This window comes from Mobula birostris, chromosome 2 (assembly GCF_030028105.1).
Source record: "Mobula birostris isolate sMobBir1 chromosome 2, sMobBir1.hap1, whole genome shotgun sequence".
NCBI classification, from domain to species: domain Eukaryota; kingdom Metazoa; phylum Chordata; class Chondrichthyes; order Myliobatiformes; family Myliobatidae; genus Mobula; species Mobula birostris.
The window spans coordinates 78735867-78760798 of record NC_092371.1 but is presented as its reverse complement, the minus strand read 5'-3'; the positions used below and the strand labels follow the sequence as shown (position 1 = coordinate 78760798).

General features: G+C 42.9%; 1 protein-coding gene across 4 annotated transcripts in view; it reads left to right on the top strand.

Annotated features, from left to right (window-relative positions):
- The first annotated feature begins 1222 nt into the window (after positions 1–1222).
- The window catches only part of gss (glutathione synthetase), a 112737-nt gene continuing 89027 nt past the window's right edge, over positions 1223–24932 (top strand). For 2 of the 4 annotated variants that reach the window (XM_072243775.1, XM_072243785.1), the window contains exons 1-3: positions 1223–1400; positions 16643–16777; positions 21452–21597. In XM_072243775.1, coding sequence (XP_072099876.1) covers positions 1329–1400; positions 16643–16777; positions 21452–21597 — 353 coding nt within the window. In that variant the 5' untranslated portion in view covers positions 1223–1328. The remainder of the gene's footprint in view (positions 1401–16642; positions 16778–21451; positions 21598–24932) is intronic. The other 2 variants (XM_072243756.1, XM_072243765.1) reach the window with 2 other exon arrangements.

Sequence of the window (24932 nt, the reverse complement as noted above, 5' to 3'; positions counted from 1 at the left end):
CAGCAACAACCTTGCACTCAATGTCAGTAAGATGAAGAGCTGAGTGTGGACTTCAGGAAGGCTAAGATGAAGAAACACATACCAATCCTCATAGAGGGATCAGAAGTGGAGAGAGTGAGCAGTTTCAACTTCCTGGCTGTCAAGGTCTCTGAGGATCTAACCTGGTCCCAACATATCGATGCAGCTATAAAGAAATCAAGACAGCGGATATACTTCATTAGGAGTTTGAAGAGATTTGGTATGTCAACAAATACACTGAAGACTTCTATAGATGTACCGTGGAGAGCATTCTGACAGGCTGCATAACTGTCTGGTATGGTGGGGGGGCTACTGCACAGGACTGAAAGAAGCTGCAGAGGGTTGCAAATTTAGTCGTCTCCATCTTGGGTACTAGTCTAAAAAAATACCCAGAACATCTTCAAGAATGGAATCTCAGAAAGGCAGTGTCCATTACTAAGGACCCCCAGCACCCAGGGCATGCACTTTTCTCATTGTTACCATCAGGTAGGAGGTACAGAATCCTGAAGGCACACACTCAGCGATTCAGGAACAGCTTCTTCCCCTCTGCCATCAGATTCCTAAATGGACATTGAACCCATGAACACTACTTCACTTTTTAATATATAGTATTCCATTTGCATGATTATGATCTATTCAATATACATATACTGTAATTGAGTTGTTGATGTATTGCATTGAACTGCTGCTGATAAGTTAACAAATTTCATGACACATGCTGGTGATAATAAACCTGATTCTGATTCTGAAGAAACAGAGAGTTCTGGAAATATTCAACAGCACAGGCAGTATACATACAAGAAAGACATATTTCCAGAATGTTACTGCTATCTTATAAATGCTTGCTATCTTTTATGTGTTCTATATGCCTTGTGCTGTGTATGGCTGCTGGTACTGCGTTTTGCATCTTGGCCCCGGATTAACGCTGTTTCGTTCGGTTGTATTCATAGGTATTCATGTATGGCTAAATGACAATTAACTTTCTGAATTTATTTCTGTTTTGTCTTTTATTTCCCACTTTCACGACAACCACTATCCAATAACTCTCCCCAACTTCCGACTTGACGCGCTGGGTAGATCACGTGATCCCACCGGCAATGACACCCCGCCCCGTTTTCTGACTTGGCCGCGCCATCGCTCTGGCAACCGGAGCGCGGCTGCGTGTCGGGCGGCGCGAGGAGAAAGGGGAAACGGTGAGACCCCGCCTCCTCTCCGGCCCGGAGTCAGTGGCTGGGGGAGCTGTCAATCAGCGGGAGGAGGACGAAGGCCTGCTCGTGGTTTGGCCCTGGTCCTGGTGAGGGAAGGAGGCGATGTCTGCCAGCGGGAGCCCAGTGAACAGCAGATTGCCCAGCCTAACTCTGCCCAAGAAGTCCGAAAGCGAGGTAACAGCTTGCAAATATATAGGTCGCTGTATCACATTTTTTGACAGGAGGTGTTGCCTGTAGGACAGTGCATGTGTGCATGGAGAGGCGCGGAGATTGAACCTGAACCGTAACTCCAATAGTGCAAAGTTCGCGATCGGCCCTGCAGTTGTGGTGGGTAACGGGGCTTAGGTCTGTCGATGTTCTGTGGGGAGTAACTCAAGGATGGGTTTTGGAATCCGGTCACTGTGGAGTGCCCGGCCTGCAGGCCATCAGTCATAGGGTCATAATAGTAATCTTAGAATCAAGATCATTGTCGCTGACTTGTATGAAGTGAATTCAGTTCCCCGCCATCCTCTCTCTACCTTCTCTCTACTACCATCGACAGAAGGTACAGAAGCCTTGGGTCCTGTTCAGTAACAGTTGTTAGTTCTTGGCCATCGGGCTCCTAAACCGGCGTGGATAACTTCACTCACCCCAACTCTGAATAACCTATAGTCTCGCTTTCAAGGAGTTACGTTCCCAGTATTATATGTTTCTATTTGCATAATTTGTCTTCTTTTGTTATTTATTACTTGTATATAGTTTTTCATAAATTCTATTGTACTACTTTATTTCCCCGTAAATGTCTGCAAGAGAATCAGAATAGACTTTAAATTGAAGCACCTTCAATAACTTCAAAAGACTGAGGTTGGGTAAAATACTGAAAGGCTTTTATTCACTGTACAATATGACCTCCATGGTGAGTGTCTGCCCCCGGACTGAGGAGGAGGGGCAAGGCGAAACACCTTTATACAGGACCCTGTGGGAGGAGCCACAGGGGCAGTCAGCAGAGGGGCGTGTCCAGACAGTTAACCCAGTTACAACATATATACGGTTTACCACACATGCGTCATGACATTTGTCTTTGCGGCAGCAGTACAATATAATCAATACATAATAATAGGAAAAAACCCTTAATTACAGTAAGCATACATATAAATAGTTAAATTAAATAAGTAGTGCAAAAATAGGAATAAAAAATAAGTAGTGAGGTAGTGTTCATGGGTTCAGTGTCCATTCAGAAATCGGATGGCAGAGGGGAATGCTGAATCGCTGAGTGTGTGCCTTCAGACTCCTATACTGCCTTCCTGGAGAGAAGAGGGCACGTCCTGGGTGATGGGCACTACATTTTTGAAGTATGTCCTGGATACTACGGAGGCTAGTGCCCATGATGGAGCTGATTAAGCTTGCAACTTTCTGAAGTTTGTTTGGATCCTGTGCTGTAGCCCCCACCCCTCCACTTCCTCCAGCATTTTGCGTGTGTTGCTCTGATTTCCAGCATCTGTAGATTTTCTCCTGTTTGCTCCTTAATCTGCTTTTCTTAAAATTGTACTTGGGGAATTCCACCTCCTGTCACTTTCATCACTTCATATGCCCCAGCAAATTTCTACAGGTGTGCGGTGGAGTCTAATCTGACTGAGTACATTGCCACTTGGAACAGTATGGAGACTACTATGCACATAATTTTAAAAAGCTACAGAGAGTTGTAGGCTCAACCAGCTCCATCACGGGCAGAATCCTCTTTGCTGTTGAGGTCATCTTAAAAAGATGGTGCCTCATGAAGGTGCCACCCACCGTTAAAGCCCTTCACCATCCAGAACATGGTCTTTTCTGTTGCTACCATCAGGGAAGAGGTACAGGGGCCTGAGGGCACACTCTCAACATTTTAGAGTGACTGAGCCTTAGAGCTCAGAACCAGGCCCTTCGTTGTTCTGCCTAATCCTATCGACCCACATGTGATCCATAGCCTTCCATACCTCTCCCATCCATGTACTTATCCAAATTTCACTTAATAGATTAAAATCCACCATTTCTACTTTAGGAACAGCTTCTTTCCCTCTGCCATCTAGTTACTGAACTGTCCACAAGCAGTCCCTCATTATTTTTTTAGTTTTTTCACTATTCAGTGTTTATTTCTATGTATCTTTTGTAACAAATTGTGATTTTTTTTTATTCATGATATGTCGGTGATAGTAAACCTAATTCTGACACTTCATGGAATCAGAGTTACACTGCACCCAGGTTTCTTGCTATATGTTGATTTGTCACCCCCTTTGATTCGGCCAATAACAGTGGCGTCAATCAGCCCTTCCCTTAATCCTGTTTCTATGATTACATTGTCCCATGTGCTGATCTAGACTCCGCAGCTCATCTCTGTTACCCATGAGGCTCTTAGCATGCATTTGTGCTTCCCTCTCCTTTCTCTACCTGCTCTTCTCAGTGGACTTGTTTGTACTATTGTCTGCTTTCAGCTCCCTACCTGCTGCACGGTCATTCTGACTACCGTGTCCTTGCCTCGCCAGTTTAAATGCTCAGGAGTAGCACCAGCGAACCTCCCTGCTTTTGTGAATAGAGCTCAAGTTTTAAATTGAAGATAGATGTAGCCGATAGTCAAATAATTGAGCAACTTTTCTCTAACTTGCCAAGTCCTTGTGTGATTCGCACAAAAGGATAATTAGCCTCTAGCAATCTTTATGTTGATAATATTCACCACCAGGCTATATACTGACAAAAGGCCTGGAAGTTGTATGTAAACCCACTGTGGAATTTCACTTCCTCCAAACCACCGCAATGAAGGCAGAAATGAATATCATATTTGTCATGTTTTCTTAACATTATGCAATCACTTTTAGTGGAAAAACTGATGTATATTTTTCAGAATCAGAGTTATTATCACTGATTATTAAATTCGAAATCTGTTGTTTTGTGGCAGTAGTACAGTGCAAAGACAAAATTTACTAGAAAACTAAATAACAAAAAAATGGAATAACAAGGTAGTAACATGGACCATTCAGAAACCTGATTGCAGAGAGGAAGGAGCTGTTTCTGAAAAATGATGAGCAGTATGCCATAGTGTGTAGCAGTTAGCGTGAGGCTATTACAGCTCAGGGTGTCAGAATTCAGAGTTCAATTCCCATGTCATCTGTAAGGAGTTTGCCCATTCCTTCCCAATAAATGCGTGGGTTTCCTCCCATGTTTCCAAAGATGTACCTGTTAGTAGGTTAGTCATAGTCATACTTTATTGATCCCAGGGGGAAATTGGTTTTCGTTATAGTTGCACCATAGATAATAAATAGTAATAGAACCAGAAATAGTTAAATAGTAATATGTAAATTGTGCCAGTAAATATGAAATAAGTCCAGGACTAGCCTATCGGCACAGGGTGTCTGACCCTCCAAGGGAGGAGTTGTAAAGTTTGATGGCCACAGGCAGGAATAACTTCCTATGACACTCTGTGCTGCATCTTGGTGGAATGAGTCTCTGGCTGAATGTACTCCTATGCCCACCCAGTACATTATGTAGTGGATGGGAGACATTGACCAAGGTGGCATGCAACTTAGACAGCATCCTCTTTTCAGACACCACCGTGAGAGAGTCCAGTTCCATCTCCACAACATCACTGGTCTTACGAAGAAGTTTGTTGATTCTGTTGGTGTCTGCTACCCTCAGCCTGCTGCCCCAGCACACAACAGCAAACATGATAGCACTGGCCAAAATTATAAGTTGTCTCCTATTCATCGTCGTCTGAACCCTTAGTGCCTAGGTGGCACATGGGGCCTCTGTGCTGTGATAGACTCTGATTAAATAGGTGGGTTGCTGGCTGGTGAGGTTAGCTGGGCAGGCTCCTGTACCCCTCCCTTATCTCAGTAATGAGAAGAGAGCATGTCCCAGATAGTTTATGCAGAGACTAAGTGTTTGCACCAATTTTTTGAAATGTGATTTGAAATTCAGCTTTTAACTGTGTAAGAATAGATCAGATTCAGGCTCTGTACAGGACTTTCAAGTGCAGTAACAGAATAACAGTTCATGGTTTCATCCAAAGACTTCTGACCCAATTCCAGAAGCAAAGCTCAGTTTATGTACATAAGTAAATATGCATATGCATAAGTGTAATGAAAAGTTTGCTTGCAGCAGTGTCATTGGTAATTGCATCATTTATAAGAAAATTATAAATTAAACATTTATGGGAACGTCTGTCGGGTGTTTAAGAAGGAATCTCCAGGAATTATAAGAAAATTGGGAAAATTATAATACTTTGAACTTAAGGTGTGCATGTTAGCGTAGCATTAGCGGCATCGCCTCGCGGCGCTAGTACTCACTGAGTTCAGTTTCTGCCGCTGCTTGTGAGGAGTTTGTACATTCTCCCCTTGACTGTGTGGGTTTCCTCCAGGTGCTCCGGTTTCCTCCCACATTCCAAAAGGTGTACAGGTTAAGATTAATGAGCTTGCTATGTTGGTGCCAGAAGTGCAGCAGCACTCACGCAGAGCCCCCAGCACATCTTTGTGTTGTTGGACGTTGTTACAAACAGTGCACTTCACTGTATGTTTTGAGTTATGATCGACATGTAACAATGAAAGCTAACCTCCAAGTGTCATACAAATTAGAAATGGATAATGGGAAAATACGCTATTCATGGAAGTGGCTTGAAGGTCATTTAAGAGAAACAGGATAGTACTTAGATCAAAGATTCAAAATATGTATATAGTACACAACTCTGAGATTTGTCTTCCTGCAGACAGCCACAAAACACAAAAACACAATGAAACCCCTCAAAAGAAAACAACAAACACCCAACAAGCGAAATAGCATAGAATATAAAACATCAAATCACAAAACCATTGAAACAGTCTAGGAATGTTCAAGCAACACACAATATGCTGGACAGGCAGCATCTATGTTGCCTGTTCAATTTAATTCATTTCAGTTTAGTGCTGTGTCGATCGTTGACTTTAGGCCGCAGAGCCAGTCTGCCCTGAAAAAAATCACACAATTTAGCACTTAAAAAAATAGGAATGACCAGAAACACATCATGATGTGCAAAAAACAAATCATGCAAATGGCAACAAGAACAAGCAAAAACATAGAACATAAAAACAAAAATCAAAATAATCCAAATGAACAAATTGCAGATCCAGAACTTCATTACCATCATCTGACATCATCAAGGGGAAGAGAGACTATTCGAATGCAGTGGCCTCCCTTCAGGAGCAGTGAACGAGAGGGGGGGAGAGGCCATTGCACGCAGATGCCTTCCTCCGACAGCTGCAAGCGAGAGGCTGGTAGACTACAGTGAACGCTTGCTCACCTTCCACACTCATCTTGATATTTCAATCTTCCTCGAAGTTTCATTGGTGAGATCGACAAGAAATGGAGTTGATCGTGGGCTTGCGCCCTGTCTCCAGGCATTTGGCTGCTCGAAACCTCACCAAACTCGCTCAGAGACAGCAAAGTGGCAGGTCACTCAATCGGGCCAAAAACATGCCATCAACATGTAAATCGGTGGTCCCCAACCTCCGGGCCACGAAGAATGCAGCGGTGCAGTGATAGCCGGGGTGCACCCAACATATCTGTAAGAAAAAAGCCAAAATAAACAAGTTAATTAATTAGGTGCCGCCGGGCACGTAAATGTCGGCCCAGATCAGAGGCGATTGCCGATCGTTTTGCCTCTGATCTGGGCCGACATTTACATGCCAGGCAATGTTGTGCAATGAACCTGAATTGATTAGAGATCTTAAGATAAAAGAACACTTGGGGGCAAGTGATCATAATTAACTCTGAAATTTGAGGAGAAGCTAAAGTCGGATGTATCAGTATTCCAGTAGAGTAAAGGGAATTACAGAGGCATGAAAGAGGAACTGGCCAGAATTGATTAGAAAAGAACACTGGCAGGGATGACGGCAGAGCAGCAATGACTGGAATCTCTGGAAGCAATTCAGAAGACACAGGATATATACATCCCAAAGAGGAAGAAGTATTTTAAAAGAAAGATAACACAACCGTGGCTAACTAGAGAAGTCAAAGCCAACATAAAAGGCAAAGAGAGAGCATATAATAGAGCAAAACGTAGTGGCAAGTTAAAGGATTGGGAATGTTTTAAAAACCAACAGAAGCAACAAAAAAGGTCATTAAGGTAAAGATGAAATACGAAAGCAATCTAGCCAATAATATTTAAGAGGATACCAAAAGATTTTTCAGATATGTAAAGTGTAAAAGAGAGGCAGGAGTGGATATCGGACTGCTGGCAATGGGGGACAAACTGAATAAGTATTTTGCATCAGTCTTCACTGTGGAAGATACTAGCAGTATGGTGGAAGTTCCAGGTGTCAGGAGTCATAAAGTGTGAGAAGCTTCGCTAGAGAGATGGTTCTTCGGAAACTGAAAGGTCTGAAGATGGGTAGATAAGTTACCTGGACCAGATGGTGTATGCTCCAGAGTTCTGAAAGAGGTGGCTGAAGAGATCATGGAGGCATTAGTAATGATCTTTCAAGAATGACTAGATTCTGGAATGGTTCTGGAAGACTGGAAAATTGCAAATGTCACTCCAGTGTTCAAGAAGGAATAGAGAATTACAGGTTTATTATCACCGGCATGTGACGTGAAATTTGTTAACTTAGCAACAGCAATTCAATGCAATACATAATATAGAAGAAAAATATGTATAATAAATAAATCTTATTCAGTATACAGTACTTTATACAGTATACATATATTGAATAGATTAAAAATCATGCAAAAATAGAAATACTATATATTTTTTAAAAAAGTAAGGTAGTGTCCAAGGGTTCAATGTCCATTTAGGAATCAGATGGCAGAGGGGAAGAAGCTGTTCCTGAATTGCTCAGTGTGTGCCTTCAGGCTTCTGTACCTCCTGCCTGATGGTACCAGTGAGAAAAGGACATGCCCTGGGTGCTGGAGGTCCTTAATAATGGACGCTGCCTTTCTGAGCCGCCACTCCTTGAAGATGTCTTAGGTACTTTGTAGGCTAGTACCCAACATGGAGCTGACTAAATTTACAACCCTCTGCAGCTTCTTTCAGTCCTGTGCAGTAGCCCCCCACCCCCCCCATGCCATACCAGACAATAATGCAGCCTGTCAAAATCCTCTCCACCGTACATCTATAGAAGCTTTCCAGAGTATTTGTTGACATACCAAATCTCCTCAAACTCCTAATAAAGTATAGCCACTGTCTTGCTTTCTTTATAACTGCGTCGATATGTTGGGACCAGGTTAGAACCTCAAGATCATGACAACCAGGAACTTGAAACTGTTCACTCTTTCCACTTCTGATACCTCTATGAGGATTGGTACGTGTTCCTTCGTCTTAACCTTCCTGAAGTCCACAATCTGCTCTTTTGTCTTACTGACTTTGAGTGCCAGGTTGTTGCTGCAGCACCACTCCACTAGTTGGCATATCTTGATCCTGTACGCCCTCTTGTCACCACCCGAGATTCTACCAACAATGGTCGTATCGTCAGCAAATTTATAAATGGTATTTGAGCTATGCCTAACCACACAGTTATGGGTATATAGAGAGTAGAGCAGTAGGCACACACTCCCTTGAGGTGGACCAGTGTTGATTGTCAGTGAGGAGGAGATATTATGACGAGTCCATAAGACTATGGTCTTCCGGGTAGGAAGTCGAGGATCCAATTGCAGAGGGAGGTACAGAGGCCCAGGTTCTGCAACTTCTCAATCAGGATTTTGGGAATGATGGTATTAATTGCTGAGCTACAGTCGATGAACAGCATCCTGACATGGGTGTTTGTGTTGTCCATTTGGTCTAAAGCCGCATGGAAAGCCATTGAGATTGGATCGGTTGTTGACCTATTGTGGTGTAGGCAAATTGCAATGGGTCCTGCTCCTTGCTGAGGCAGGAGTTCAGTCCAGTCATGACCAACCTCTTGAAGCATTTCATCACTGTAGATGTGAGTGCTACCGGGCGATAGTCATTAAGGCAGCTCACATTTTGCTTCTTAGGCATTGGTATAATTGTTGCCTTTTTGAAGCAAGTGGGAACTTCCGCCTGTAGCAGTGAGAGGTTGAAGATGTCCTTGAATACTCCCGCCAGTTGGTTGGCACAGGTTTTCAGAGCCTTACCAGGTACTCCATCGGGACCTTCCACCTTGCAAGGGTTCACTCTCTTTAAAAACAGCCTAACATTGGCCTTTGAGACAGAGACCATAGGGTTATCAGGTGCAGCAGGCATCTTCTCAGCTGTAGTTGTATTCTCCCTTTCAAAGTGGGCATAGAGGGCATTGAGTTAATCTGATAGTGAAGCATCACTGCCATTCATGCTATTGGGTTTCGCTTTGTAGGAAGTAATGTCTTGCAAGCACAACCAGAGTTGTCGTGCTTCCGATGTCACCTCTAACCTCGTACGAATGTTGCAATGTTTCTCGGCAGAAGAAAGGAAACTGCCAGCCAGTTAGTCTGACTTGGTGGTTGGGAAGATGTTGGAGTCAATTATTAAGGATGAGGTCTCAGGGTACTTGGAAGCACGTGATAAAATTGGCCATAGTCAGCATGATTCCTCAGGAGAAAATCTTGCCTGACAAATCTGTTGGAATGCTTTGAAGAAATAACAAGCAGGATAGACAAAGGAGAATCAGTTGATATTGTGTACTAGGATTATCAGAAGGCCTTTGACAACGTGCCACACATGAAGTTGCTTAACGAGCTACGAGCCGATGGAATTACAGGAAAGATTCTAGCATGGATAAAGCAGTGGCTGATTGGCAGGAAGCAAAGAGTGGGAATAAAGGGAGCCTTTTCTGACCGGCTGCCGGTGACTAGCTGTGTTCCACGGGGTCTGTGTTGGGACCAATTCTCTTTAACGTTATAGATCAGTGATTTGGATGATGGAACTGATGGCTTTGTCATAATGTTTGCAGGCGATATGAAGGTAAGTGGAGGAGTAGATAGTTTTGAGTAAGTAGAGAGGCTACAGAAGGAAAGATTAGGAGAATGGACAAAGAAATGTTAGATGAAATTGTGTCAAGAAGTGTATGATCATGCGCTTTGGTAGAAGAAATGAAAAGGAGAGTACAAAAAACTGAGATGCAAAGGACTTGTGAGTCCTTGTACATGATTCTCTAAAGGTTAATTTGCAGGTTGAATCTGTGGTGAGGTTAACATTCATTTCAAGAGGACTAGAAAATTAAAGCAATGATGTTGAGACTTCATAAAACACTGGTGAGGCCTCCCTTGGAGTATTATGAGCAGGTTTGGGCCCCTTATTGTAAAAAAGATGTGCTGAAACAGGAGAGGGTTCAAAGGAGGTTCATGGAAATGATACCAGGATTGAATGGTTTGTTATATGAAGCGTGTTTAATGGCTCTGGGCCTGTATTCACTAGAATTCAGAAGAATGAGAGGTGACCTCATTGAAACCTATTGAATGGTGAAAATCCTTGATAGAGTGGATATAAAGAGGATGCTTCCTGTGGTGGAGGAGATGGCACAGCCTCAAAATAGAGGGGTGTCCATTTAGAATAGAGATGAGAAGGAATTTATTTAGCCAGAGAGTGTTGAATATGTGGATTTCATTGCCACAAGCAGCTGTGAAAGCCAAGTCTTTATGTATATTTAAGGCAGAGGCTGGTAGATTCTTGATTGGTCAGGAGAGAAGGCAGGAGATTGAGGCTGAGAGGAAAATTGGATCAGCAATGATAAAATGGCAGAGCAGACTCGATGGGCCAAATGACCTAATTCTGCTCCTATCTCTTATGGTCCTCAGCGAATGGGGAGGGGATATGGTGGTCTGCTAAAGGACAGCAAATTCTCATCATCAGGCAGTTAGGAGCAGAGATAAGATAAAGACCAAATCCAAGAATGAAAAGGTGAAATTGTAAAATCTGCAAGTTACTGTTGTGACACAAATACTACAAGTTGCAGGAGTTTTTTTTGAGTCAATGATGTTTCCTTGAGTTCTCACCCAAGGTACACCCCATTGCACACTGTAACAGGCTAGAATAAACCAACTCATTTGAGGAAACTGATTGCTGCTGCCTTGAGTGGTTTTCTTTATGTGTTGTCTAGATCTGAGCTTTGAAGGCAACTGAGCCCCAAATGAAAGCCTGATTTAAGGTGCAGGTTTAACACACAAGTTATCTATTTATTTACTTACAGCACAGAATAGGCTCTTCTGGGCCATTGAGCCACACCATCCCAGCAATCCCCCAATTTAACCCTAGCCTAATCATGGGCAATTTAAACTGACCAATGAGCCTACCAACAGTACGTCTTTGGACTGTGGGAGGAAACCGGCACAGTCACAGGGAGAATGTACAAATTTCTTCCAGACAGCAGCGAGGATTGAATCTGGGTTGTCAGTACAGTACTAGAAAGCATTGTGCTAACTGCTATGCTACCATGCCACCCCCAACAGGTTAAACACTTGAACAGACCTCTTGTACAATAGATAAGACTCTCGTACTCACAACCTGCCTCTTTATGGTCTGGCACTTTTTCAGTAGCTTCTACACATTCTGTTACAGTTTTACCTTGTAACTCAGCATACTGTGTAATGATTGGTATGAACAGTATGCAGGACTAGCTTTTCACTGTATCTTGGTACCGGTGACAATAATAACCCAATTGTAGGAACAAACTGAAAGACCACACGGAATTGGTGTTCAAAATAATGGGCGATTTATTTAAAAACTCATTGTGCACCACGAGACCGGTTAAAGCTGATCTACCTGAAGACAGATCTAGTACAGAATCTACATTCTCACTGGATGAGATTAAGATGTCCTTTACTCCTCCCATACCCTTCCTTGTTGTCCCCTCCCTCTCCCCATCCCATTGCCTCTGCTCCCACACCCCTACGATTTCTTGGTTTGACCTTCAGCCCTCTTCCATTGGGCAGAAGATACAAAAGCCTGTAAACACATACTACCAGGATCAAGGACAGCTTCTATCCTGCTGTTGTAAGATTATTACATAGTTCCCTAGTACAATAAGTGACCTTTACTTTATTGTCTGCTATATTGCACTTTATCAGTAGCTGTTATACTTTATTTTGCATTCTGTTGCTGCTTTCCCTTGTTCTATGTCAATGCACTGTGTAATGAGTTGATCTGTATGAACAGTATGCAAGATAACTATTCACTGCATCTCAGTACATGTGATTATAATAAACCAGGACCAATGCCAAACTCATACTTGAATAACAGTGTCTGAATCCTGACATCAGCCTGAAATATGCTTTGAGCTAGAGCCCAATTTGTATTTGGATAAAACATTGGGGAATGGGTATTCCATACCAGTCCAGCTCATGACATTATCCAGGTTATTACTGTCATATGTACTCAGATGCAGTGAAAAGCATATATTTGTCTTCCATCCAGGCAGATCGTTCTATGCATTAAGTACAAAGAGGTATTATAAAAGGGGCAATGTGGCACTTGCATCCACTGTGATGAAGTGCTTTGAGAGGTTGGTGATAAAACATTATCATCTCCCACCAGAGAAGTGACTTGGATCTGGTCCAATTTGTCTACCATCACGATAGGTCAACAGAGCTGCCGTTTCATTGTCTACTTACCCAACCCTGGAACGTCTGTACAGTGAAGAGGTGTTCATCAGGATGCTCTTCACCTACAGATTGGTACTCAATGCTACCTTCCCCTCAAAACTAATCAATAAACTCCAAGAACTAGGCCTCAATACCTCCTTGGACAACTGAATCCTCGATTTCTTCACTTGCAGAGCCCACTCAGTCTGGATTGGCAACAACATCTCCTCCACAAATTCCATCAGTTCAGGTGTACCAGTAGGCTGTGCGCTTAGCTTCCTACTCTACTCACTTTAAGTTTATGACTTTGTGACTACGTAGAGCTCCAATGCCATATTTCAGTTTATTCACAACACAATTGTCGTTGGCAGAATCAAAAGTGGTGAGGAATTGGCATATAGGAGGAAGATTGAAAACTTGGCTGAGGAGTTTCACAACAACTTCTTACTCAATGTTAGCAAAACCAAGGAGCTGATTATTGACTTCAGGAGGAGGAATCCAGAGGTCCAGTGGGGGAATCAGAGGTGGAGATGATCAGCAACTTTAAATTCCACATTGTTATTGTTACATACCCCGTAACTGGGTTGCCAAACCAGCAGAAATGGACCACTCAGTTGGAGTCTGGATTACTGGAACTAAGAAAGTTTTATTAAAGAAATAAGCAATACAGTACTTTAATAGTAAGGATAAAAATGCAACAGTTTAGCAATGAATAAACACACATGTACACAGAACTAGGATAATAGGGTCAATCAGCTCTATCGCAGTCTAGGGGTAAAATGTTCAATCACAAGTGACAGAGTTCAGTTTAGTTCAGTTCGCAGTAACCGCCGTCGTGCCGTTGGAGAGAGAGAACGAATGAATATGCAAATCGGATTCCAAACAGACCTTCGATATTCCTCGCAGTTAGCTTTCGGGCGAGCCCTTTGTAATGTCTTCTGAGGTCACCGACTGTGACCCCTCCGTTCCAGACACGATTGTTCTTCAGCGGTGAACCCGGCACCCAGGCAAGGGCGGACACACACCAGGTTCCCGCCGACCGTATCTTTCCACCCTGTGCGTCTATGGCTGGTCCCGCGACCAGACCTCCAAAACTCCCACCGACTTGGGGCGCACCGCTTCCAGGGTCTTGTTATCTCGTGATGTGGTGTCTTAGCGAACCTGCCCCTTTTTATCCCCGTGCTGGGGTATCGCCTGTCCATCACACTTCAAACAGTTCAGGGTTCAAAAGGAGCCGGTCTTGACAATACTCAGACCGGTGTCTCCTTCCGTTAAACTCTCTCGTCTCTTCATTAACATTTCCAAATGCTGCTCCATTGTCTTACTTATCTCTCTCTCCTGAAGACAGGTGGCAGATCAACTGTTGATCCCAGTGGTGCTAGCACAGGACAGTTAACATCTTAGTCTGTGTGTACTTTTGTAACCCTCTTTCATCACATTATCATTTCAGAGGATCTGTCCTTGGTCCAGCACAAAAGTGCATTACAAAGAAAGCATAGTACTTTCTTAAAAAGTTTGCAAAGATTTAGCATGACATCTAAAAATTTGAGGAACTTCCATAGATGTGCCGTGGGAGAGTATACTGATTGTTGCTTCATGGCCTGATATGGAAACACCAGTGCCCTTGAACAGAAAATCCTACAAAAAGTAGTGGATACGGCCAATTCCATCATGGTTAAAGGCCTTCCCCACCATAAAGCCCTGTTGCAGGAAAGCAGTATCCATCATCAAAGACCCTCACCATCCTGGCCATGCTCTCTTCAGGAAGGAGGTACAAGACCCTCAGGACCCACACCACCAGATTCAGGAACAGAAGTTACCCCTCAGTCATAAGGCCCTTGAACCAGAGGAGATAGTTTCACTCACCCCAACACTGAATTGTTCCCACAATCTATGGACTCTTTCAGGGACTCTTCATCTTGATATTAATTGCATATTTTTTTTTACCATTCCCATGGTCTGCTGTTTATCAAATTATGGTATTGCTTTGCACTGCTGTAACTATAAGTTATAATTATGTGGTCTTCTCAGTGTTAGTCTTCGGTTTGTCCTGTTTTTTTTTGTGATGTCACTCTGGAGGAACATTGTATCATTTCTTAATGCATGCATGCATTTCTAAATGACAATAAACGAGGACTGAGTGTCCTTATAATCTAATCTAATATTCAATTGTTGTATTTTGTTGTTTTTTTTGTATTTGCAGTTTGTTGTCTTTTGTACATTGGTTGTTTGTCCATCTTGTGTGTAGTCTTTCTTTGATGCTGTTTGGGTCGCTTTGTATTTACTGTTTATCCCTGCAAAAAGAAATGAATCTCAGGGTTGTATTATGGTGACGTATATATACTTTGATAATTTACTTTGAATTTTGTGAAAAAAATATTGTTACAGTTATAGCGAAAGTACAGTTAATAAAGCACAAGGGTCAAGAGATCATCTTGGCATACAAGAGCTCTGTTCAAAAGTCCTGTAACAGAAGTTGTGCAAAATTTCAACATTTAAGAGAAGTTTGGATAGGTACATAAATGATAGGGATATGGAGGGCTATGGTCTGGGTGCAGGTCAATAGGAGTAGGCAGTTTAAATGGTCCGGCACAGACAAGTTGGGCCGTAGGGCCTGTTTCTGTGCTGTACCTGTACTTTATAACAACAGAATAGAAGTTGTCCTTTTGCCTGGTGGTACATGTTCCCGTGGTTTTGCGTCTTCTGCCTGATGGGCAAAATGAGGCAGGGTTCTTGATAATATTGGCTGCTTTCCCAATGCAGCAGAGAGTATAAATGAAATCAGTGGAGGGGAGGCTGGTTTGCATGAGGTTGAGGATGTGTGGTATTACTAAATGGCCCCATCTCCTCACAAATAAGTATACACCCCTCCTCTCCCCACACCCCTTAATGACAGAGGTCAGAGGAGAATGTCCAAACGAGTTCATTCACCAGACGGGTGTCATTCACCAGCACTGCAAACACAATGGTCAAGCCCATCTTCTTCAAGGTTTGATGTGTTGTGCATTCAAAGCTGTTCTTCTGCACATCATTGTTTTAACACATGGTTATTTGAGTTACAGTCACTTTCTTGTCAGCTTGAACCCGTCTGGCCATTCTCCTCTGACTTCTGTCATTGACAAGTATTTTTGCCCACAGAACTGCCACTCACTGGGTGTTTTTTTTGCACCATTCTCTGTAAACGCTAGACACTGTTGTGCATGGAAATCCCAGGGGATCAGCAGATTCTGAGATGCTGAACAGCTCTATCTGGCGCCAACAATCATTCCACAGTCAAAGTCACTTAGATCACATTTCTTCCTCATTCTGATATTTGGTCTGACCAATGACTGAACCCCTTGACCATCTCTGCATGCTTTTATGAATTGAGTTGCTGCCACATGATTGGTTGATTAGATATTTGCATTAATGAGCAGGTATCCCTAATCAAGTGGCCACTGAGTGTATATAGAATTGATTTAATTTCATGCCCAAACAATTCTCCAATTGTATCAGCTGAACATCATTGCTGGAGAGATTTGCAATATATCAGTTGATGAGGTATTCTGGTGTTGTCCCAATAGAAATTTTTAACTATATTTAATAGGTTTTCCAAAGATAGGCTCTTTGAGATATTTGCCATGGTTTATTACATCCAAGACTATGAAGGCACAAAACTTCCAACTTCAGATGGTTAACTGCTGGGCCTGAGATGTTCCTGACTATGGGACAATAGGTAACAATTGTATATTCTGGAGGATAATGTTATCCTTCTGCTTTTATGACTCCAACACAACCTCCCATCCAGATCAAAGTCGTTTATGGATGGCTGCAGAATCATATTCCCGCATTGTTTGCCAAAGGTTGTGATGGGAAGTTAAGAGGAGCAACAATTCAGATGTCTTGGTGTGATTTGTTTCTTGCATTGCTCTGTTGTTCTGCAGCTTTTGATCCCATTTGCAGTGGATGACGTCCTTCTGAACAGCAGTCTTATCCAGCACCTGACGGTTGCTGCTAAGGATGCTGCTCTTCTTCAGGGAATTCTCATGAGGACAAAAGAGGATCCAGCCAGCAGTGAGGTGAGTTTAGATGAGTGTGGGCTTTCACTTTGATGATACGCAGTTCATTCATGCTCAAATGTGTGATAAGTTTTTATTAGCTTATCTATTCTGCCTAAACACTGTGTCTTGGACATCTCTCAAAGCAGAACCTCCATTTATGTAGTATCTTTCAAAACCTCTTGTCATTCCCATTTCAGTCAATGATATTTTTCTTTGATGTTTAGACACTGCAGGACTTTCAGTCACATGTACTGTTATTGGTTTATTATTGTCACATTTAAAAGCATAGAAAACCTACGGCACAATACAGGTCCTTCGGCCCACAATGCTGTTCCGAACATTTACTTACTTTAGAAATTACCTAGGGTTACTGTTACATACCCCGTAACTGGGTTGCCAAACCAGCAGAAATGGACCACTCAGTTGGAGTCTGGATTACTGGAACTAAGAAAATTTTATTAAAGAAATAAGCAACACAGTACTCTAATAGTAAGGATATAAATGCAACAGGTTAGCAATGAATAAACACACATGTACACAGAACTAGGATAATAGGGTCAATCAGCTCTATCGCAGTCTAGGGGTAAAATGTTCAATCACAAGTGACAGAGTTCAGTTTAGTTCAGTTTGCAGTAATCGCCGTCGTGCCGTTGGAGAGAGAGAGGGAACGAATGTATATGCAAATCGGATTCCAAACAGACCTTCGATATTCCTCGCAGTTAGCTTTCGGGCGAGCCCTTTGTAATGTCTTCTGAGGTCACCGACTGTGACCCCTCCGTTCCAGACATGATCGTTCTTCAGCGATGAACCCGGCACCCAGGCAAGGGCGGACACACACCAGGTTCCCGCTGACCGTATCTTTCCACCCTGTGCGTCTGTGGCTGGTCCCGCGACCAGACCTCCAAAACTCCCACCGACTTGTGGGGGCGCACCGCTTCCAGGGTCTCATTACCTCGTGGTGTCGTGTGTGGTGTCTTAGCGAACCTGCCCCTTTTTATCCCCCTGCTGGGGTATCGCCTGTCCATCACACTTCAAACAGTTCAGGGTTCAAAAGGAGCCGGTCTTGACAATACTCAGACCGGTGTCTCCTTCCGTTAAACTCTCTCGTCTCTTCATTAACATTTCCAAATGCTGCTCCATTGTCTTACTTATCTCTCTCTCCTGAAGACAGGTGGCAGATCAACTGTTGATCCCAGTGGTGCTAGCACAGGACAGTTAACATCTTAGTCTATGTGTACTTTTGTAACCCTCTTTCATCACATTACCCATAACCCTCTATTTTTCTAAGCTCCATGTACCTATCCAGGAGCCTCTTAAAAGACCATTTTGTATCCAATACAGTATATGCACCAAGATAGAGTGAAAAGCTTGCCTTGTTTACTGTTTATACAGATCAGATCATTACCCAGTGCATTGAGCTAGAATAAGGTAAAATAATAACAATACTGAATCAGAATCAGGTTTATTATCACTGATATATGTCAGTTACTACCCCACAACCATCAGGCTCTTGAACAAAGGGGGATAACCAGACTCACTTGCCCATCTATTGAGATGTTCCCACAACCAATGATATCACTTTAAGGGCTCTTTATCTTGTTATTTCATGTTGCCATTTTTTTTTTTGCTACTTATTTATATTTGAATTTGCACAGTTTGTTGTCTTCTGCACTCTGGTTGATCTTTCATTAATCCTGTTATAGTTACTATTCTGTAGATTTGCTCAGTATGCCCACAGGAAAATCAATCTCAGCTTTGTGGTGTAGTGACATTATATATACTCTGATAATAACATTTACTTTGAATGAAATTTGTTTTGTAGCAGCAGTACTTCGCATTACACAAAATATACTATAAATTATAACTGAATATATTATGTAAGTAGTGCAAAAAAATAGTAAGGTAGTTTTCATGGACCATTCAGAAACTTGATGGCAGAGGTGAAATAGCTGTTCCCAAAACATTCATTTTGTGTCTTTGTACTCTTTACCACCTTGATAGTAGTAATGAGAAGACATGGCTTGGGTGATGAGGTTGCTTTATGGTGGATGCTACCTTTTTGAGGCATCACCATTTGAGTATTTCCTCAATGCTGGGGAGGCTGGTGCCCATGATGGAACTGGCTGAGTTTACAACCCTTTGCAGCTTTTCCTGATCCTGTGCATTAAATAAAGTATAAAAGTTACAGCTAAATGCAACACAGGTAAATGATAAAGTACAAGATCATAACGAGGTAGATTGTGAGACAGTGTTCATCGTACTGTACACAGAACTGTATACAGTGCTCCAGGTATGGTCTCATCAAGGTTTCGTTCATTATGTGACATGTTGTATGACGTAGGTGATCATGGGGGTGGTGTGGGGGACGCTAAGCGGGTGCTATACCTTTCCCAAGGGTGATCTGCAGGCTAGTGGAGGGAAGAGTGCTTTACACCTCCTTTGGTAGGGATGCATCTCCACCCCGCCACACTCACTAAAGATTTAGGGGTACTAAGCCTTGGCCATTCACAATTCTCAACCCTGGAGGTATTTGAGGAGGAAAGAGAAATTTTTTTTGAAAGATCTTGGTGTTGATGGCCATGGAGAACTGGCACTAGATAGGCAAAATCTTTTTACCAGTGCAGGGCAATTTGATACCAGAGGGCGCAGGTTTGAGGTGAGAGCGGAAGGTTTAAAGGAGATCTGAAGGGGTAGGTTTCTCACACGGGGGTGGTGAATATCCACACTGACCTGTCAAAGGATGTAGTGGATACAGGTTCTAGTACAATATTTAAAATGTAATTAGAGAAATGGGTGGAGTGTCCAGGGAGGCTTAGCTCCCCTGGTGAAGGGGCTTGTCATGTCCATTCTGGGGCAGTTCACTCACCTTTGGTCCCCACCGACACTCGGCTCTCACCTGTGGCTCCAAGTAGCTGTTTGCATGCAAAAGTGGCTGCATCCCGGTATACCACTTCAATAAGCAGGCTAAACCAGGTGAGGATAGCTGGCAGCCTCAGACTCCAATGAGGTAGGGACATATCTGTCTTGGCACGTGAAGTGGACTCCGGTGGACTAGGCGGCTGAGATCTACAGTGAAATCCAACGACCATGAAGGTGTTTCTGCAATGCTCCATGGAAAGCAAAGGGCATGACAAGGTACAGAAGACATCATTGTCATCCACTGCAACCAAGGAAGACCCCAGTTGGTGATGCTTGTTCGTACCACTGGGCCCAGACCTCTGAGGTTGAGGGAGTGGAACTGCCCCTGTTCATCAGCTTTTCCACATTTTAAAAACTCTCCCACACAGGTATCATGTCATCGCGGACACGATGAGCAACCATAACCAGACAGGTACTTGAACTGGAAAGGAGTAGAGGTGAGAAGAGTTAATGCAGGTAACTTGGAATAGCCTAGGTACGTTATCACAGTCTGCATGGATGAGGTGGGCTGTAGCGGCCTGTTTTTTGTGTGGTGTGCGTCTGCTTCAAGAAGACGAGATGAGGTGTGGAGCAGATCATCCATGATCATATTGAATGTAGGCCAACTTTTTCTTCTGTGTTCCATCATAAACTCCTTCAGTTTTCAATTCTGTTAATACCATGTTTACAGTACTGTGCAAAAGTCTTAGGCACATATATATAGTTAGGGCACCTAAGACTTTTGCACTGTATTGTAGTAATTTTTATGTATTGCACTGTACTGCTGCCACAAAAAAAAACAAGTTTCCTGACATATGTGAGTGATGATAAACCTGACTCTGATGTGGGTCTCTTTGTGTTTGAGTGGGAAGGGGGCAGCGATAGGGGAATCATGGTTGGAAAAGGGGGAAGGGGGGAGGAAAGTGGGAAGCACCAGAGAGACATTCTGTAATGATCAATAAACCAATTGTTTGGAATCAGATGGCCTTGACTGGTGTCTCAGGGATGGGTATGTCTGCACCCATGCCACACCTCGCCCCTGGTACTCCACCCCTGCTACCTGTCTCACACTCCTGTCATGGGGCTCCACTTTCGCCATCCCAATATCCTTTGCTCCCACCAGGTTTACAAACATGCTCTCTGCTCTACAGTGACAAATACTGTACCGTGCAGAAGTCTTAGGCACCCGAGCTATACATGTGCCCCAGCTACCTGCAGGGCTCTGTATACATTCAAATATTTGGTTTGCCTTTATTTAGGTAGTGTAGCAGTTCATGTAACACTTAAAAGCATCAGCAATTACGATTGGGGTTCAATACTTACTGCTGTCTGGAAGGGGTTTGTACATTCTCCCTGTAGCCACATGGGTTTCTTCCAGCTGCTCTGGTTTCCTCCCATGTTCCAAAGACGTACGGATTAGGGTTAGCTAGTTGTGGGCGTGCTATGTTAACACCAAAACCATTATGACTGGCGGGCTGCCCCCAGCACATCATTTACTCAAACACTGCATTTCACTGTATGTTTTGGTATTTTGATATATAAAGGTAATGTTTAATGATTTAAATGCAAGTTGTTAATATTTAAATACAGACCTGTCAGAACTGGGTCTGTAACCAATGCTTTGTCATCTCTTAAAACACGTACTGAAAAACCAGAGGTCTGTTTCTGTCATTTTCAACTTCTGATTTCCAGTGCTTTTAATTGCCTTTTTGCCAGGTTCTGTATTAACTATGATACTAACGTTGATAAATTTGATGTCTCACTTTAGATCTTTCACTTCATTTCTCACTACAGACAATCTGCTATGCTCCCTTCAGTCTGTTCCCATCGCCGGTACCTACGAAGCTGTTCACTCAGGCGTTTGAGGTCCAGCAAGACTTCAACGTGCTGGTTGATAAAATCAGCATGGATTCCGAATTCCTAAGAAGAGCGCTAGCAAGGTAAAACCCCTTTGATGTGATGTACAGTCAACCCTTGTATTAGGGGTGGGGTTGTGTTCCAAGAAAACTACCCATATCACAGTTGTCTGCAGAATCACAAAATGCAGTTGAAGGGGGAAATAAATTTTGTTAATTTTTTTTTCCATGTGAATTTCTTGTATGTTATGTTAGCGGCAGAAACATAGTGACCACAGTACATTGATGCAAACCTGCTCGTAACTATGTGACAAATGAAGTTAATCTTTAATTTTATTCTGCATCTCAAATTGTTGGGTAGTCATTTATGAATTATGTGAGGGAAATTTCCAATAGCCATAATTTTTGTCATCAAGGACCCCTGACCTCCAACCCCCCCCCCCAACCACAATCCAGGCCATGTTCTCTTTTCACTGCTATCATCGAGAAGGATGTACAGGAGACTTCCCACACCACCAGGTTCAGGAACAGTTATTATCCTACAACCATCAGGAGGCTGAGTCAGAGTGGATAACTTCACTCATCTCAACACTGAACTGATTAAGCAACCTATGCACTAGCTTTGAACGGCTCTGCAGCTCATGTTATCAGTATTATTTATTTATAATATCATTTATTAATTGTCATTATTTGTTCTTTTTGGATTTGCAATGTTTGTCTTTTGCACATTGGTTGTTTGTCAGTCTATGTGTGTAGTTTTTCAGTGATTCTATTGTGTTTATTTGTTCTACTGTGATTGCCTGCAGGAAAATGAATCTTGAGGTGGTATATGGTGACATATACGTCCTTTGATAATGAATTTACTTTGAATTTTGAGAGGCCACCTGTGCAAAGTACATACATTATTTAGGCCATCTGATGTTTTGTTCGCTGCCTGTTCGTTCGGTGCTCTCTTCCTCTCCCACCACCCTTAACCCATCCTCTTCTTTCATCTATCTTGTCTTCTGGCTCCTTTTTAAGTGCTCATAAGCATAGCTGCTCTTGCAGGTTTATTAGACCATAAGGTATAGGAGCAGTATTATACCATTTGGCCCTTCAAGTCTGCTCCACCATTTCATCAAGGCTGATCTATTTCCCTCGCCCCAATCTCCTGCCTTCGTGCAATAACCCTTCATGCCCTGACTAATTAAGAACCTATCAACCTGTGCCTTAAAATATACCCAATGACTTGGCCTCCACAGCTGCCTGTGGAAACAAATTCCACAGAATCGCCATTCTCTGGCAAAAGAAATTCCTCTTCATCTCTGTTCTAAAAGGACATGCCACTATTCTGAGGCTACGTCCTCTGGTCTTAGATTCTCCCACCATAGAAGCATCCTTTCCATGTCCACTCCTTCGAGGTCTTTCAAGATTTGTTTGTTTCACTGAGATCACTGCTTATTCTTCTGAATTCCAGTGAGTACAGATGCAGAGCCGTCAAAAGCTCCTCACGTGACAAGCCTTTCAATCCCAGAATCTTTTTCATGTACCTCCTTTGAATGCCTCTCCAAAGTCAACACGTTTCTTAGAGAAAAGGCCCAAAACTCACAATACTTCAGGTGAGGCCTCACAAGTATTTTATCAAGACTCAGCATTATATCTTTGCTTTTGTACTCTAGTTATCTCGAAATGAAAGCTAACATTGCATTTGTCTTCCTCACCATGATTTCAACCTGCGAATTAACCCTTAGGGAATCCTGCACGAGGACTCTCAAATCCCTTTGCACTTCAGATTTTTGAATTTTCTCTCTATTTAGAAAAGTCTGTACTTTTATTTCTTCTACCAAAGTGCATGGCCATACCCTTCCCAATACTGTATTCCATCTGCCATTTCTTTGCCCATTCTCCTAATCTGTCTGTCCTTCCTCAAAACTACCTGCATCTCTACTTCCTCAAAACTACTTGTCTCCTCCACTCTACTTCCTCAAAACTACCTGCCCCTTCCACCTATCTTTGTATCATCTGCAAACTGGGCCACAAGGAAATCAATTCTGTCATCCTAATCATTGACATTTAAGATAAAAAGAAATGGTCCCAACACAGACCCTGTGGAGCACCACTAGTACCCAGCAGCCAATCAGAAAAGGCTCCCTTTATTCCCACTCTTTGCCTCCTGCCAATCAGCCAATGCTCTATCCAGGCTAGTATCTTTGCTGTAATATCATGGACACTTAACTTGTTAAGCAGCCTTGTGTGGCACTTTGTCAAAGGCCTTATGAGAATCCAAGTACACAACATCAACCAATTCTCATTCGTCTATCCTTCATGTTATTTCTTCAAAGAATTCCAACACATTTATCAGGCAAGATTTTCCCTTAAGGAAACCATGCTGACTACACCCTATTTTATCATTTGCCTCCAAGTACCCTGAAACCACACCCTTAACAATTGACTCCAGCAACTTCCCAACCACTGAGGTCAGATTAACTGGCCTGTAATTTCCTTTCTCCTGCCTCTCCCTTGAAGAGTTGAGTGACATTTGCAATTTTCCATTCCTCCAGAACCATGCCAGAATCAGTTGATTCTTGGAAGATCATTACAAATGCCTCCACAATCTCTTCAGCCATCTCTTCAGGCAACAATCATACCAATGCCTAAGAAGAATAATGTGGGCTGCCTTAATGACTATCGCCCGGTAGCACTCACATCGACAGTGATGAAATGCTTTGAGAGGTTGGTCATGACTAGACTGAACTCCTGCCTCAGCAAGGACCTGGACCCACTGCAATTTGCCTATTGCCACAATAGGTCAAGGGCAGATGCAATCTCAATGGCTCTCCACACGGCTTTAGACCACCTGGACAACACAAACACCTACGTTAGGATGCTGTTCATTGACGATAGCTCAGCATTTAATACCATCATTCCCACAGTCCTGATTGAGATGTTGCAGAACCTGGGCCTCTGTACCTCCCTCTGCAATTGGATCCTCCACTGCCTAACCAGAAGACCACAATCTGTGAGGATAGGTGATAACATATCCTCCATGCTGACAATCAATACTGGCGAACGTTAGGGGCGTGTGCTTAGCCCACTGCTCTACTCTCTATATACACGTGACTTTGTGGCTAGGCATAGCTCAAATACCATTTATAAATTTACTGACAATACAACCATTGTTCTTAGAATCTCAGGTGGTGATGAGAGGGCATATAGAAGTGAGATATACCAGCTAGTGGAGTGGTGCTGCAGCAACAATCTGGCACTCAATGTTAGTAAGACGAAAGAGCTGATTGTGGACTTCAGGAAGGGTAAGGTGAAGGAACACATACCAATCCTCATAGAGGGATCAGAAGTGGAGCGAGTGAGCTGCTTCAAGTTCCTGGGTGTCAAGATCTCTGAGGATCTAACCTGGTCCCAACATATCGATGTAGTTATAA